Below are 16995 nucleotides of genomic sequence, written 5' to 3' on the forward strand. Positions count from 1 at the left end.
CTCTTTGCCTCCTTCTGAGAAGCCCCACAGCCTTCCTCTATTTGCTCCTACTTGACTGCCTCCTGCGTCAGGCGTCCTTGAACAGGGCCAGCTGTGGGTCATCTTCATCCACACTGTCAGGCTCACACAGCTGGGTCTCCATGGTGACCAAGTGGGAGGGGCCTGCCTGAGGGCTATCATCAGCAAGATCTTCAACACCCCCCTCCTCCTCTGAGTCGTCGTCCGACCCAACTGCCGAACCCACAGGCTGACCCTGTATCAAAACAGTAGGCTTCTTCCAAGGGATGCGGTGGCTCAGTGAGTTAGGACGCTGAGCTTGTCAATCAGAAGGTCGGCAGTTTGGCGAGTCAAATCCCGAGTGCCGCGTAACAGAGTGAGCGCCTGTTACTCGTCCCAGCTTCTGCCAACTTAGCAGTTCGAAAGCACATAAAAATGCAAGTAGAAAAATAGGGACCACTACAGTGGGAAGGTAACAGCATTCCGTGCGCCTTTGGTGTCTAGTCATGCTGGCCACATGACCACGGAGATGTCCTCGGACAAGCGCTGGCTCTTCGGCTTTGAAACGGAGATGAGCACCGGCCCCTAGAGTAGGAAACGACTAGCATGCATGTGCAGAGGAACCTTTACCTTTACTTAGGCTTCTTCCACTTTTGTGTAATCATTCTGTGCACAGTTTCTCTTTTTCCTGTCTTCCAAGATCATTCTTCCTTTCTATTATTAGTGGTAATTTGTATGAATCTTTATTAGCCCGGAATTAAAAATTAGTATCAAACAGGGATGGGGATTACCTACCTATCTTTTCCCTATTTCTTTGAGGTCTTTGGTGCCATCAACCATGATATCTTTCTGGATCAGCTCAGAGGAATAGGGATGGGGGAAGCACAGTATTGTGCTGGTTTGCCTCCTTAGGGTTGATTCCAGCTGGTGCTGATTGGGGAGAATATTTCTTGTCCTCAGTCCCTATTATGAAAGGTGCTGCAGAATTTGATGCTCATCCTTCACTGTAGGATAAGATATCATCAGCAACCTGAGGATACCCATTGTATATTTCTGTCCCTGGCAAATAGTATACTCTGAATGTCTTATGCTGGTGCTTGGAGGCTGTGACGGTCTATATCAGGAACAGTAAGCTTCAGTGGAACCCTGGCAAGATTGGGTGGCTTTGGTTTTGGGACCAGATGCCTCTAGGATATGGGTGTCAAACTCGATCACGTCACATGACATATCATGATGTATCAACATTTTTTGCCTTTGCGGAGCTAGGGTGGGCATGGCCTGCATGTGATGCATCCAGCTTGCGGGCTGCCAATTTGACACCCTGGTTCTAGGACTACATCATCTTTGATGCTGGATGAAGTTGCTTTGCTCCAGAAATAGCTGGTATGCAATCCAGGACTCTTCTTGGACTCATGATTATTATTCAAGGAACATGTGGCAGTCATTGCTAGAAGGGCCATTGTATAAGTTTGTGTTGTACACCAATTGTATCCATTCCTATATTGTAATCTGTTGCTCACAGTTTACTAATGTGCTAGTTGAGTCCTGAGTGGATTATTGCAATCCACTCTACATGGCACTGGTCTTGGAAACATCATGCAGAATGCAGTGGCACAAGGAGTTGTGTCTGTTTCTAGAACAGCACATAAGCTGCATTGATTTCAGTTTGGGACCAATTCAAAGTACATGGCATGGGACTGGGCTATTTGAAGAACCTCCTCTCCCCAATTACATCTTACCTGTCCCATTACGTCTGGCAGATAGCATGCTTTAGATCCTGTCTGCAAGAGCCTTTTACTTGCAGGTCCCAGGAGGCAGGCTTTCTCTTCTATGGCACCCACCTTATGGAATATTCTTTCCATTGCCTCCCCCCTGCTCCCTTGAATGAGGTTGGCTCCATCCCTGTTAATGTTCAGTAAGACTCTGAAGACCTAGCTTTGGCTTCAGGGTCCCAGGAGATCAGGGCTATTCTAAAGTACCACTATCACTGTGTTTGATTTATATTTTTAATATAAATTTTAATATAAATGTTTTTAATATTTTTAATAATGGCCATTTTTAATGATTGCTTTTATATAGTTATATAGTATATATTGGGGTCCCCAACCGTCGGTCTGTGGACCAGCACTGGTCTGCAGCATGCTAGAAACTGGGCTGCACAAACAAGCGAAGCCCTATCCATGGAATGCAGGCAGCACATGAAACCATGCCCACTCTGGTTTGTGGAAAAAATTCTCTCCGTGGAACTGGTCCCTGGTGCCCCAAATGTTGGGGGCTGCTGGTTTATATAGTATGTTTTTTAGTGTTGTACACCACCCAGAGACGCTTTGTCTGAAACAAGCAGCCATATAAATTTGATAAATATTTTAATGTTTTGCATTTCACACACTTTGTTGTTTAATTATATGGTGGTAAGGATTAGTTTATTGTTTGTTTTTTATTCTGTTTGCTGCCCAGAGTCACATTGCCTGAATTGGGCAACTTTACAAATTTTGTTTAAAATAAATAAAAAAATAATTAAGGTCCTTACTAAATATATCATTAGCCAGCAGCACCTGCTTGGAAGGTTATGCACACAAGAGAGTGTTGCCTGAATTAGCTTGGAGTAATACACCTGCCAAAGTAAAATTAGAGGTGTCAACCTTATATTACAAAGGGTTGGTGGGTAGGATCAATAAGATAAGAAACTGGACTAAGAAGTAAATTCTAGGTGGACTAAAATTTCAATGAAGAGCACTTCCTTTTTAATAAACTGAGTCATTGATGTAGCCAGATCTTTCAAGGTCAGAAATATAGTAGAAATTGGTGACATTTTTTGAAGACAAAAAGGCAGATCTGTCTGAAGAGGAAATTGTTCAGTACAGCTGGATCAAAGGGACTTTTGTCCAGAAGGTACAGAGACACTGAAGAATTTACATGAATGATATCCTTGTAGAGGACTGAATAGTCTTACCGTAATAGTTAATCAAATAAATTATCAAAATTATAATAATTTTTAGAAAATGTGATTCATTATTTCTTAGAGAATCAAGGGGTACTGTGTAAGCTTGATTTATATTCAGATCTTCTGTTTAGGCAATACTTGAACATTGTTTCAGGTTTCAAACATGTTCCATCCAGAACGTAATTTTCAGCATTCTTGCTAAATAAATGTTCTATCATTGATCTAAATGATGAGATGGTATTGGTACTTAAAGAGATTAAATTGTTTTTGTCTTTTATCAGGGATTTTCAGTCATATGCTTCTGTCACTTAATAGTTACATTTTATCTTCAGAATAATTTTTTATTGCTGACTAAATTAATTGAAAAAGTTCTCAAATACATTGGCACTTTTTTTAAAAGTGAATTTTCTGATTTTTGCTATTTGTACATTTTTAAATTCATTCATGAACTAACAGCTTTGAATTTCAGAAGTCTGATGACAGTTTCTTGTGTCATTCAACTTAATTTGAGAAATTATCACTTTAAACCAGGTTTTTATAAATAGCTGGGGAAAATAATTCTATTTTTTAATGCATATAAAAACTAGAATTATTAGCACAATTTCAATCTTCCCTCTAGTTTAATTATATGTAAAATGTATGAAACATATTTATATGGCTTAAATATATTTCAAGAATTTACTTGCATGCATAAATATAATTATTGGAATACAGTAGCATACTGGGTGATATTCTGATGTTGTACCGCAGGGGGCAGTAGTCTACTTTTTATACTGTCCTATTAGCTTCATCACAACAAATGCAGACTTCATTTTAAAATGACTTTTATATGCCTTTCCCTTGTGCTTTATAGTAATCGAAAGAAGTATACCACTAGCACTTACGTGGTTACAACTTAAAAGATTTCTGTTTTGGTGTTGCAATAATTTGATTTAGGTCTTAAATTTATATGTGTGCATGTATGTTTAAGTTGTGTGTATGATGTATATATACACACATAAGCATTTCTCCTTTTACTTCCCAGATACATGCATCCAGTATATATACGTGTGGTGTATTTCCTCAAAAGATTAAAATAATGTTCTTATTTATCTGTTTTTAAAATTGTCTTGTTTTGCAACAGAAATTTTGGGCTCAATTGTGATTGTAAGTTGAGGATTACCTATGCAAAAAAAAAAAATCTGCCGTGTATCTTGTAAACTAACGATGAGTTCCAGTTTTGCAAATATTAAATCTTTCAAGTTACAAATGGTAAAAAAAAATCCTGATCACATACAGATGTAAATGCTAATAAAAGTCAGTTAAGTTAGAGTAGAGCGTAAATAGAGTAGGGATCCAAGTGTTTGAATTTTATATTTTAAAGTTGAATTTCTTCTTAAAACTGAAATGCAAAAGTAAACTGTCCTGCACCATTGTTTTCTAAAGCCAAAACCAGTACCTGCTTATACCAGTATTGTATATAATAAATAAGGACAAGCAATTTTATTTCTTTTCTGTACTTTACTGATTTACAGGGCTAAACTTAAACATTGTTACTACACTCAGATTTTTTTCTTTTTATTTTCCTCTGCTCTTGAAACACGGTGTTTCTTAATACTCTTTTAAATCAGTGGCCCCCAACCTTTTGGACACCAGGAACTGGTTTCCATGGAGAAAAGTTTTTTCTTGGACTGGAGGGGGTGTGGTTTTGCCTGCTGCTTGCATTCCACAGATGGTGCTTTGCTTGTTTGAGTGACCCGGTTGTTGGCATGTTGCGGCCTGGTGCTGGGCCACAGACCAGGGGCTGGGGACCTCTGTTTTAGATTCCATTATGGAGACTGTAGTCCATGCAAAGTTGAGTATAAAAATAAGCACTACTGGTAAGAACTATATTCTTTTAATATCTTTACCTTTACTTCATATATAATGACTAAATTTAATCCTTGTGGTTTCATAAAGTCACATTGTTCAGGTGTAGTGATAATAATAGGCAGAAGTTGGAATTTTTAAAAGTTTATAGAAACTATATTTTTTATTGGGTGGTACAGCGGTGGCCTCATAACTGGATGTTCAACTATCTGGCAGTCGCCTCTGCAGTTCTTGTTAAGTATGTTGTTAAGTGAATCATTGCAAATATTAAGTTACTAGCGTAGTTGTAAAGTGAATTTGGCTTCCCCATTGATTTTTCCTGTCAAAAGACCAGAAAAGGTGATCACATGACCCTTGGGTATGTAATAAATATGTACCAGTTACCAAGTGTCCAAATTTTGATCACGTGATCATGTGAATGCTGAATGGGGATGGTCGTAAGTGTGAAAAACAGTTATGTCACTTTTTTCAGTGCGATTGTAACTTTCAGTGGTCATTTAAATGAATAGTTGTAAGTCAAGGACTACCTGTAGTAGGATAACCTATATTAGATATGGTTAATAATATATTTATTTCCTTATAACCTAGTACATGTAAACTTCAAATTTTAGTAAATGTTTCAGTGTTGATGTAATTCATTAGAAGTACAAAAATGTTTCAGAGTTGACATTCATAAACCATCACTAGATTTTTATTAACAATCCTTCCACTTCTTAGTCTTTTTTTCCTACAGTGAGGGAAAAAATTATTTGATCCCATGCTGATTTTGTATGTTTGCCCACTGACAAAGAAATGATCAGTCTATAATTTTAATGGTAGGTTTATTTTAACAGTGAGAGACAGAATAACAACAAAAAATCCAGAAAAATGCATTTCAAAAAAGTTATAAATTGATTTGCATTTTAATGAGTGAAATAAGTATTTGATCTCCTATCAATCAGCAAGATGTCTGGCTCCCAGGTGTCTTTTATATAGGTTATGAGCTGAGATTAGGAGCACTGTTTTAAAGGAAGTGCTCCTAATCTCAGCTTGTTACCTGTATAAAAGACACCTGTCCACAGAAGCAATCAATCAATCAGATTCCAAACTCTCTACCATGACCAAGACCAAAGAGCTGTCCAAGGATGTCAGGAACAAGATTGTAGACCTATACAAGACTGGAATGGTCTTGATGAGAAGGTGACAACAGTTGGTGCGATTATTTGCAAATGAAAGAAACACAAAATTACGGTCAATCTCCCTTGGGATGGAGCTCCATGCAAGATCTCACCTCATGGAGTTTCAATGATCATGAGAACAGTGAGGAATCAGGCCAGAACTACACAGGAGGATCTTGTCAATTATCTCAAGGTAGCTGGGACCATAATCACTAAGAAGACAATTGGTAATACATTACGCTGTGGAGGACTGAAATCCTGCAGCATCCGCAAGGTCCCCCTGCTCAAGAAACCGCATGTACAGGCCCGTCTAAAGTTTACCAATGAACATCTGAATGTTTCAGGGGAAAGCTGGGTGAAACTATTGTGGTCAGCTGAGACCAAAATCGAGCTCTTTGGCATCATCTCAATTCACTGTGTTTGGAAGAGGAGGAATGCTGCCTATGACCCCAAGAACCCCATCCCCACTATGAAACATGAAGACATTATGCTTTGGGGGTGTTTTTCTGCTGAGGGGACAGGACATCTTCACCGCATCAAAGGGACGATAGATGGGGCCATGTACCATCAAATCTTGGGTGAGAACCTCCTTCCCTCAGCCAGGGCATTGAAAATGGGTTGTGGATGGGTATTCCAGCATGGCAGTGACCCAAAACACACAGCCAAGGCAACAAAGGAGTGGCTGAAGAAGAAGCACATTAAGGTCCTGGAGTGACTTAGTCAGTCTCCAGACCATAATCCCATAGAAAATTTGTGAAGGGAGCTGAAGGTTCAAGCTGCCAAATGTCAGTCTAGAAACCTTAATGACTTGGAGAGGACCTGCAAAGAGTAGTGGGACAAAATCTCTCCTGAGATGTGTGAAAACCTGGTGGCCAACTACAAGAAACATCTGACCTCTGTGATTGCCAACAAGGGTTTTGCCATCAAGTACTAAATCATGTTTTGCGAAGGGGTCAAATACTTATTTCACTCATTAAAATGCAAATTAATTTATAACTTTTTTGAAATGTGTTTTTCTGGATTTTTTTGGTGGTTATTCTGTTTCTCTTTGTTAAAATTATAGACTGATCCTTTCTTTGTCAGTGGGCAAATTTACAAAATCAGCAGGGAATCAAATATTTTTCCCCTCATTGTAAGTTCTTTCAAAACGAATTTGGTAAATCTTGGCAAATTGACAGTTACTTTTTCACAAGGAACTCTTATCAATATAGTAGCAACTAAGTTTTTTCTTTGTTAGTATAGCACTTCTGCATCAAAACAATTGTTATGTAAAAAAAGGATATTAATTGTCAGGAAGAATATCCATCAGGAATTTCCAGCAGAACAGCAAGAAATAGAAAATGTACAAATAATATAGCCTTCCCTCCCTCTTTAGTCAAGAAAGAGGAAATTTTCAATAATTTTCATAACACAATACACAATCAAATTACTTAAACTATCTATCCCAGATAGATATATGTCAGCAGTGCTTTTTTTGTAAAAGAAAAAAGTGCCAGAACTCACACGTCATACAACCCGCCTTGCCTACCCTACAAGGTTCCATCCAAAAAAGGTGCCGGGTTCTATGACAAAAAAAGCCCTGTATGTCAGAAAGATTATTATATTCTTAACAGTAGTCTTACTGAAAACAGTGGCTTTATTTTAAGTAAACACACACGAATTGCAGTGTGATTTAGTTGCATTTTGTATGCTAATATTTTGTTACATAGATGTGTTCTAAGCTATAAATGTTTTACACTATTAGCTCATTTGTTAATATATATTACTTTTTAAAAAGGCTGAAATTAATGTGTTAATATGCTGAACATTTTAAATTGTTGTTAAGGATGTTTTCCCCATCCTTCTAAAGTTCAGAATAATGTTATTTTCCACCTTTTCCAAATTTCAGTTTCAGTGGAAAGTAGCAAGTATTCCTGAAATATACTGTAAGGTATTGGTAATAACTTCTAAGTAGCCCTCCTGCTATAGCCATGGGATTTTGGGGAGGATTTTTTTTTCAAGTGGCCGTAGCTGGTAAACATTTTGTTACCCTAGCAACGTATTTTAACCATAAAGAAATTTCCCTGTTTTTCTTTCCCTACCACCAAGTTAGAGTAATCTGTTAAAAATGTATGTATTTAAATTGGAGACATTTTAGAGGTTTATTTTTTCCTCAGCTAGACAGCACCAAGAAGAACTGATGAATACAAATTAAATTCTGGAAATTTTTAGTCTCCTGAAATGTAAACTGAGGGTCAAACTGTAAAAAAGCTTCTTGTTAATAAATTAAAGTAGAAAATGCAGTAGATTTCTGAGCAAACAATTATATATCAGTAATTTGTAATTAACTTTACTCTCTAAATGTAATATCGAGATATAAAATACTATTGAAAACTAAGATTTTTTTAAAAAATTAGTATTATTAAACTTAAACTTTGGTGTCAAAGTTATAACTGCTGCAACTCTCCTGAAGTCATTCATTCTTATGATGGACTACAGCAGACATGTCAAACACAAGGCCCGGGGGCCACATCCAGCCCATGAAGTGGTTTCATGTGGCCCGTGAAGCCATCCTGGAAACAGTGAGGGAACGGCCCCCACTGCCTTGGCCCTGGCCCAGAGACCCTCCTTCTGCCAGAGACCCTAAGATCTGTCCCACTCCTGCCCAGGCCCCCATAAGCACCCTACATTCGAATGATGTAGAGCTGGCCACACCCACCCAGTAGGCCATACACACTCTAGCCACGCCCACCCAGTAGGCCACACCCACCCTGGCCATACCCACCCAGCCCCCTGAGGGCAACCGCAATGCTGATGCGGCCCTCAATGAAATTGACACCCCTGGACTACAGGGATTCTGCAGCGCTCACCTACCCCACTGGGTCCCTGCATGTACTCAACGACCCAATGGAGATCAGGTAGTATAGCAGCGCGAATCAGGTGGAGCTTGCAAACCTCCAGCTTCCTTCTCACCCAGCAATCAAGGGCAGATTGGGGCATAAGTATATAAAATACGATTAATAGGCAATCAGAATACCCGTTTAAATTTTTAGACATTATGCTTTACTAATTCTTCTACAAACCTTTTAAACGATATTAGAATGCAGGTAATACTTACATTAATTCATTAAATAAATAAGAATGAATTAATATACAAATTCTAGCAGATGCTTTTATGTTTCAGGTTTTATCAACTGCTGAAATTTATTTTTATTTTATAACTTATTTTTAGTTAAAGTATATATGACTTTCTGTTGCCAAAATAGTCTATTCCTTAACTAAATCTTAGAATTAAAACCCCAATGTGTACATATGTATTGTGTCTGTCAATATGTTTTTAGAAATATTTTTGTACTTTAAATATTAAATCAGTATTTAGTAGAACTTGTACCATAATTGAGAATGATTAAACTGACCACTTAGTGGATTGGAAATATGTTTAATGTCCAGAATGCCTAAGTCATCTGCATACCTAAAAAGTGAGAAATGTTCCTGTTTCCCAGTTATATTTATTTATTTATATTATTTATATGGCCACTCATCTAACAGGTGAGTCGAGGTGGTGTGCAGGGATTAAAAGCATGTAAATCAGAATGTGGAATTTACTGAGGAGGACATGTAAGCTTGAATTATATTGAACTATTGAAGATGAATTGTATTGAGGATTCCATTTAGCCATTTTTCATAATTCATTTCTTTCTTTTTGTTTATTAATTTTCTTAGTGCAGTTGAGCATCCAGAGTTTAAAACAGCATGCTTAAATGTTTCTTCCCCATTTTATTCTCACAGAAACTCTGAGTTGTAGACATAGTGACTGGGTTGAAATCACTTTCTGAGTTTTATGGCTATGCAGAAAGTTATGTCCAAATCTCATCTCAGAATGTTTCCTGTACAGCTCAAGAAATTCCAATTATACATGGATTTTTTTTTGCTGTTTTCTTTCTGTTTTTTTGATTTATGAACATTTCAACCCAATCTCATGAATGTTTTTTATCCAACAATAATTTTTAAGGGATATTTTGGGGTAAAAGGTATTAGTTTTAAATGATTAAAATCTGAAATTCTAGGCTATAGCAAGACTACTGGTCAGGATTGTGAATCCTGGTTTTAGCAAACATTGCAGCAGCTTACTCTGTTTTGAAATTAATAGGAATTTTTAGTTTCAGTGGAAAGGGAATGCGATGTGACCAGGGTCACATTGGCTTCTATGTTGTCTCAGTTACGGATAGAAACATATTACTAGAATTACTTAATAAGCATCAGTATGTTTTATAATTATTCAGTTTCTAGTGCTTTGGGCATACAGTATATTCTGTTCTGAATGATATTCTCACAGATCAATGGTGCCATTGAGCACATTAGAACTAAAAAATGTAAATTCAGTGTAATGGATTATTTTTCTCTATATGAATACAGTTTTTTGCTAGAGTTTATAAGAATACTAAAGTTGTGGCTTATATACAGTTTTTATCTAGTAAGTAGGAATGCATTGGAATGGATTGCCTCTTTAGAAAAGTTTTTAATGTTGATTTTATGACTGTATCTGTCAGAAACATTTCATGCTCATAGTGGGTTAACAGAGACTGCTCTAAAAATAGAGTAACAGATGAAAGTAGTTAGGGGTTTGGAATTGTTTGTTTCTCTATATTGTTACTTAGCTATGCCAGTAGGCTAAGCTTTTTGTGGCTTTTAGTGGAAAATGTTAAAAGTATCAACAGAATTTTTATGTTAGAACTGAATTAGTCAGAATTAGTCATACACAACTGGCATGGATACTCTGTGAGAACTGCCCAAAAGCTCTTTCTTCTCTCTGCACAGGAAGTTGCATCCAGAGCAGTAGCTTAGTTCTTTGGTAAGTGTAACATGTGAGCATTACTAGGCATTTCATACTGCGGTTCTGCAGCCTGCTATTTAGATGATCGCTTGATTGGAGTACTGCTGAGGGTGCAACTTTATTCCTGTTAGTGTCTTTTGTAATTATGTTTTTAAGGCACTATATCTGCAATAACATCTACTGCATCAAAAATCATAAATTAATAGTAGTCTTTGGATTGAGCATTTAACCTGAAGCAACCTCCAAGATGGCATCGACATAGATCTTTGAATAAAGAAGTTGATTATATGTAGGATCTGATTTTTTTTCCCCGTACTGCTCCCACTCTTTTTTCATCTTACTTTGGTCTGAATGACGCTATAAGAAGAACTCTATTCACACAGTGATAAAAAGAAGCATTGGAGTGATGAACTACTTCTGCGTGTAAAGTCTAAAGCAATAATTCAAGTGCTTATGCTTAGTATTTTCTTAAAGTGCTTGTACTTGCTGTTTTTATGCCTTCTTGGAGCAGCTAGAACAGTGGGCTGATGCTTGACAACAAATATACTGCATTGCTTTCTGGCTGCTAGAGTGAAGCATTCTTTGTTACTGTATGTTAGGGAATCTGGGTTGAACAAAGAGTATTATCATTATTATTTCCATTTTACTGTCCTTTATTGTCTGAATTGTTATGTGTGAAGGCATTGCAACCTAGATATACATTTCAGGAATTTTTAAATGAAGAAATATTAATCTTGAAGATCTAGTTTTGAATAACTATAGAAAAATAATTTTTACTTGTGAGTTTTAGATATGAAGACTAACATTTTATTAATTAAAATGAATTATGAATGGAAGCACTTGATTAGTCATGTGTGCCTTTTCTGGTAGAAAGAAATCTGACTACTATCAACTGAAGACTGACCTTGTTGGACTGGGGAGAGCTGTGATTATCTCTGCCAGAGCAATTGTCTCTTTCTGCACAGAATGGTGTTATGTTGTCTATAACAACGAGCATACTGTTTAGAAAAAACTTATGTAGAAATTAAACAAAAGCAATGTATTTGATATATTATATAGAATATATTCACTGTTGTAATTTGTATTTTAATATTGTTTGAACTAAGATCAATACTGAATGAAAATTCAGTAGGAACGGAATTTTTTTGAAAACTTTGTTAGAAAATACATTGTTAACTGAATTGGCAACTAGTAAGCATATTAGTTGTATGAGTTAAAAATTTGAAAACACGGGACTAGTTTTTTGTTAGAAGGTTAGAAGAAAAGAACTTTTATGTTCTGTCTGCGTATCACTGCAACAAGGCAATTGCAAATTTAAGTTGCTGGTTTTTTTAATGATCAAATGAGTCGAGTGTGTATTGTTGTTTTGGAGGAGGTGGAAGATGATTCTCCCACATTTATTTCCAAACTGCCTCAGGAAACCATATCTCTACATCCTTCAGCTTCAGAGTATGGCATGGTAAGGGACTTTTCTTGTATGTGCCTTATTATAATTTTGGTTCAAATCATTTGACTTGATATAAATACTTTTGCATATAAAATATAATTGATAATTCATCTGTCAAAATAGAAATTAATAAAAATTCAATATATACTAATTCCTATTTTATGGAAAACTATTTTCTAATATTCTTAGGAAGATTGTGGCCATTTTCTTTAGAAATAAAAAGGGGAAATACTTAATGATCAGTATCTGCTAGTTTAATGGATTCTAATTGGCTGAGAATTCTTTTTTAAGAACTCATGGTATGCTGTGTTCTTAAACATGTATACATAGATCATGTGGTTTAAACTAATCTTGTAATAGAAGCTAATGTTTCTATTAAGATATAGATTGATTCATTATACTATGGCATGTGTGCATTGTTTTCCTAAATTTTGTAAGGATGATAAAACATGTACAGTAGATATTCTTAGAAATATGTAATGATTGTCAACAGATAATTTAGATATTTTGCACTTCTTTGCTTATCACAATAACTACATAAACTTTCCTTTTTTCTATTGGCAAGTTTTGTAATGATAACATTTACAGTAGATATTTTTCAAAATATGTAATGATTATCATCAGATAATTTAGATATTCTGCAGTTCCTTGCTTATCACAATAACTACATAAACTTTCCTGTATTTTCTGTTGTAATGTATTATTGCATTTTTTTAGAGTAATGTGGTAAGGATATATAACTTTCTTTTGTCACAATATGTAATATATTCCATAATAGAATACATTTTCGTTTTGTTTTAAAAATAGTACATTTGTTCAAGCAGAACATTTTGTAGTGATTCTTTTTATAGCTTTCTAAGATAACTTTCTAAATGTTTTGTTATTCATGGTTTAATATATAATTACACTTGAACATTACTCATCGTAAAATTAAAATATATTGCTGTTTATATTTCAGCCACCACTTGTCCAAGCTATATTTAATGGAGATCCTGATGAAGTTCGTGCACTAATTTTTAAAAAAGAAGATGTCAATTTTCAGGTAAGCAGATTTGTTTTCTCCTTTTTAGAATATGATTTAATCTTAGTAAATTCAGTTCATGCAAGTCAAGGTAATACTGTTACTACTCTCCTTGACAGAGTTTAGCTATTTTTTAGTAAATGTTAAACAAGACCCTTATAGTTTTAAAATGTATTTTTAAAGATTCAATTATCACTAACAAATCGCAAGAAAGAAAATTGCTATGACAAATGTCATTTTGACACTGTATTTAGTCATAGAATTTATTTGTGTTTATTCTCTAGGTTGATACTCCACTGTCAAATAATTCCTGAATATGTTATTTGGCAATTTAGTAGAACTGGAGTTAATTTTCTTTCATGAATGCAAAAAGCTTCCTAATACTGTTCGGTATACCATGAATACCAAAGCTTCCTAATCGCTTTATTACTAGTATGAGTAAATTATTGGTTTTCATGGATGTTAGGACAAGAAAAAATTCCAATAAAATGTTAAAATGTGGCATAGTTCTTTCAGTGTTCTATCATAAATATCATTCCATTAACACCAAACATTACATAGGGCCCGAAACCCCAAAATAAATAAATTATTTTATAATAAAGTTGTTCAATTAAAATTACTGATTTAGCAGGTTTTTTTGTCCTTTCTAAATTTTTTTGGAGAAACCTAAAAAAATTTTGTAGCACTTTGGAGTTTATTGGGCCTCGGAACTGTGCCCATTGTTCACATAATATAACCTAACCCTCTTCCACCGTACTCCATTTCTTCTTCCCTCCTCTGTCCCTTTAGACAGTTAGAGCACATACCTATTAGACTGTTTTGGATTTTTGCCACTATTTATGCCATAGGGTATGTAAAAATAGAATCTGGAAGGATGGGTTATAGTTAGTATGAACAGCAATATTTTTACATATATGCAGCTACATTTTCTCTGTATATCTGTTTGAAAATGGTATATATCTATAACTTTACATTTCTGATTAAAAGTAAATTCTGAATTTATTGAGATGTAGTAAAAAGCATAATTGAGATTCTCTTCATTAGTCTGGCACACTGAGAAATACATTTTATGTACTAATCAGGAACAGCAATGTCAGTTTAACTATTTCTTTGTGATATTTGATTATGTAACATCATATAAACTCTTAGTGACCACATAGATAATTTTTTTCATGATAATCTGTTCCTAATTTGTTCATTTGCTAGAAAAAAAATCATTTGGCAAATTGAATTTCCTGAATAAATGTAGGAAACATTCATTCATGTTGATTTATATGTCATTAAATATTTGGTTGGTGTGATGCAATAATATAGGCATCTAGAGCACTCTGGAGGAAGATCAAGAATGAAGTCAAAGGAGCCTATGTGAGAACTTAACCTTATGGTGGTAAGGGTGGAGAACATACTTAGTTCTCCATACTTATTGCATCTGCAAATTGCTGCCAGGAGCCCTGTTTCAGGTGACTAGAGAGCTCCTGCAAGGCCACTTTAAGGAATATTCGTAGCATCTGTCAGATATAGTTGCTAGTTGAATTCTGGTTAGGCAGATCCTTTGGAAGTAACTGAAACAAATCTTCCTATTATCAGGGAGGAGTTTAACCAGTTGACCTGAGTAAGTGGGCTATGAGCTTGGCCAATTGTATTCTGGACCTTTGCCCCTCCTGGTTGATTAAGGCCTCCCAGAAGGTGGCATGTGGATGGGCCTAAGCAGTGGTTACTGCCTTTTTGTGGAAGGTGGCGGTACTGCTTATCTTGAAGACAGTGGTGTGCTTTTTTTCAAAAGATGTCAGTGTACCCAGCCATGTTAAACGTTTAATTTTCATGTAATATTCAAATTTCCTATTTTGGTATGCAGCTTTAGAGAGGCCCTTGGATGAAGTGGGTTGTCTGGAGGATAGCAGGAGACCAGGAGTTCAAGTCTAGCCTTAGCTGGTTGACAGCTGGTTGACTTTGGGCCTGTGCCTCTGTCAGTCCAATCCACCTCATAGTGTTGTGGGGAAAATAGGAGGAGGAAGGTGTGTTGGATATGTTTGCTACCTTGAGTTATTTGTAAAAATGAGTACACATAAATATATAAAAATAAAATAGCATTGAAGCACCAATGGTTGCATCTACTGATAGTCTTTGGAGGGCTCAGGGATGGTGCAACTGTCATGGCTCTACTGGGTCTCAAAACCATTAATCCTGGTCTCCATCTGGACTGTCTCTGGAATTGTGAGTGGGAGACACCATTTTGTGGATTCTATTTTTTCTTTGTTGTCGGTTCCAACTTGATGCTGGTGGGTAAGGAGAATAGAGCCCAAGGCTCATGCAGTGCCCCTCTCTTCTCCTTTCCTCTCGTTCCTCAACCTACATGAAACCATTGGGTAAGGTTATCTGATGGTAAAGCGTACAATGTCATCAATCTTGATGATACCCAGCTGTATGTCTCTATCCCCGTTTGGACAGATGATTCTGTCAAAATGCCTGGATGCTACAAGATACTGGATAGGGAATCATTGATTTTGACTCAATCCTAAAAAGGGAGAGTGCTTTTTATTATCTTTGACATTGGAAGAGGTTGTACTCACCTGGATCATGCCTTGTTTTTGTTTGATTATTTTATTTGTTGTTTTATGGTTATGTGTTGCTATTATGAACCACCCAGAATTATTTAAGATGGGGAGCCATACAAATATTTTAAATAAAAATAAAATAAATACTTTATTAGAATCAGAATAAGTTTCAGTTCAATTAATCACTGAAGATATTTAGAAGATTACTAATATAATTATTGTTGCTATTACCACCTTTTAAATTATAGTAATAATTTTGTTTATCCAATCAGTGCTTTATTTTATTTTTGGAGCGAGGACACTTATTTAGATTTTTAAAGTTATGATTCATCTACTTAATAGCAAATAAAATTTAACAAATTTTAATTATTTATTTAAGTAGTACTCATTTTTTAACAAATTGTTTAACGAGAACTTTTAAGTCTGATTAAAACATCCCATTTAATAAAAGGAAATTTTATGTCTTGAAGATTAGAAATGTATTTATATACACATCTGTATGAATTTTAAAATATATTTTCTCCTGTATAATTTTGGCTTACATGGTTTATTGCTTTATTTTATATTTTCAGTTTTAATATATTGCTTAGATTTAAAAAAATCTGAAAGCAAATATTTTATGCCAGAATTTTAAATTGTAAATCATTTCATGAATGAGTTGCTAATGATTAATATTTTTTTCCTCTTAATAAAGGATAATGAAAAGCGGACCCCTTTACATGCTGCTGCATATTTTGGAGATGCAGAAATTATTGAGCTGCTTATTTTATCTGGTATGAAGTTTTTTGTTTATAGATATTTTGGGCAAATTCTTCATATGGAAAACCTTTTTTTACAAATCCTTGCAAATGTAGTAAGAAATATTGATAATCTCTTTTATATATTAACTATTTTAATACCAACAAAAGGTCAACTTTGTGGGCATCCATTTCTAAAGAGATGTAACTGCCACTATGATACTATATTTCTGGCTATTATATTGTTTCTGTGATTGAAAAAAAATCATAGAGAAACCAAGTTTTAATTAAAATATTTATTTTAAAGCAAGCAACAAAAAATCAGAAAAATTAGAATTATTATGAATTTTACAGAGGAAAAAATGTCAGATGTTATGAATTAACTTATTTAAAACAATGGTTAAAAATAAGTGTTAGGAAGATCTATATGGCTAATTGTCACATTGGAATTCCAATATTTTCCTTTTTTTATATGA

The 16995-nt window shown here is 35.3% G+C and overlaps 1 protein-coding gene across 4 annotated transcripts in view; it reads left to right on the forward strand.

Moving 5' to 3' along the window:
- The window catches only part of ANKRD28 (ankyrin repeat domain 28), a gene marked incomplete at its 5' end in the record, with an annotated part of 86820 nt that overhangs the window by 15835 nt on the left and 53990 nt on the right, over positions 1 to 16995 (forward strand). For 2 of the 4 annotated variants that reach the window (XM_083376116.1, XM_083376118.1), the window contains 3 exons: positions 12102 to 12218; positions 13165 to 13248; positions 16477 to 16555. In XM_083376116.1, coding sequence (XP_083232242.1) covers positions 12102 to 12218; positions 13165 to 13248; positions 16477 to 16555 — 280 coding nt within the window. Of the gene's footprint in view, positions 1 to 12101; positions 12219 to 13164; positions 13249 to 16476; positions 16556 to 16995 lie in introns of those variants that run through there. The other 2 variants (XM_083376119.1, XM_083376117.1) reach the window with 1 other exon arrangement.

The sequence above is a fragment of the Vipera ursinii genome (genome assembly GCF_947247035.1).
Source record: "Vipera ursinii genome assembly, chromosome: Z".
Lineage (NCBI taxonomy): Eukaryota > Metazoa > Chordata > Lepidosauria > Squamata > Viperidae > Vipera > Vipera ursinii.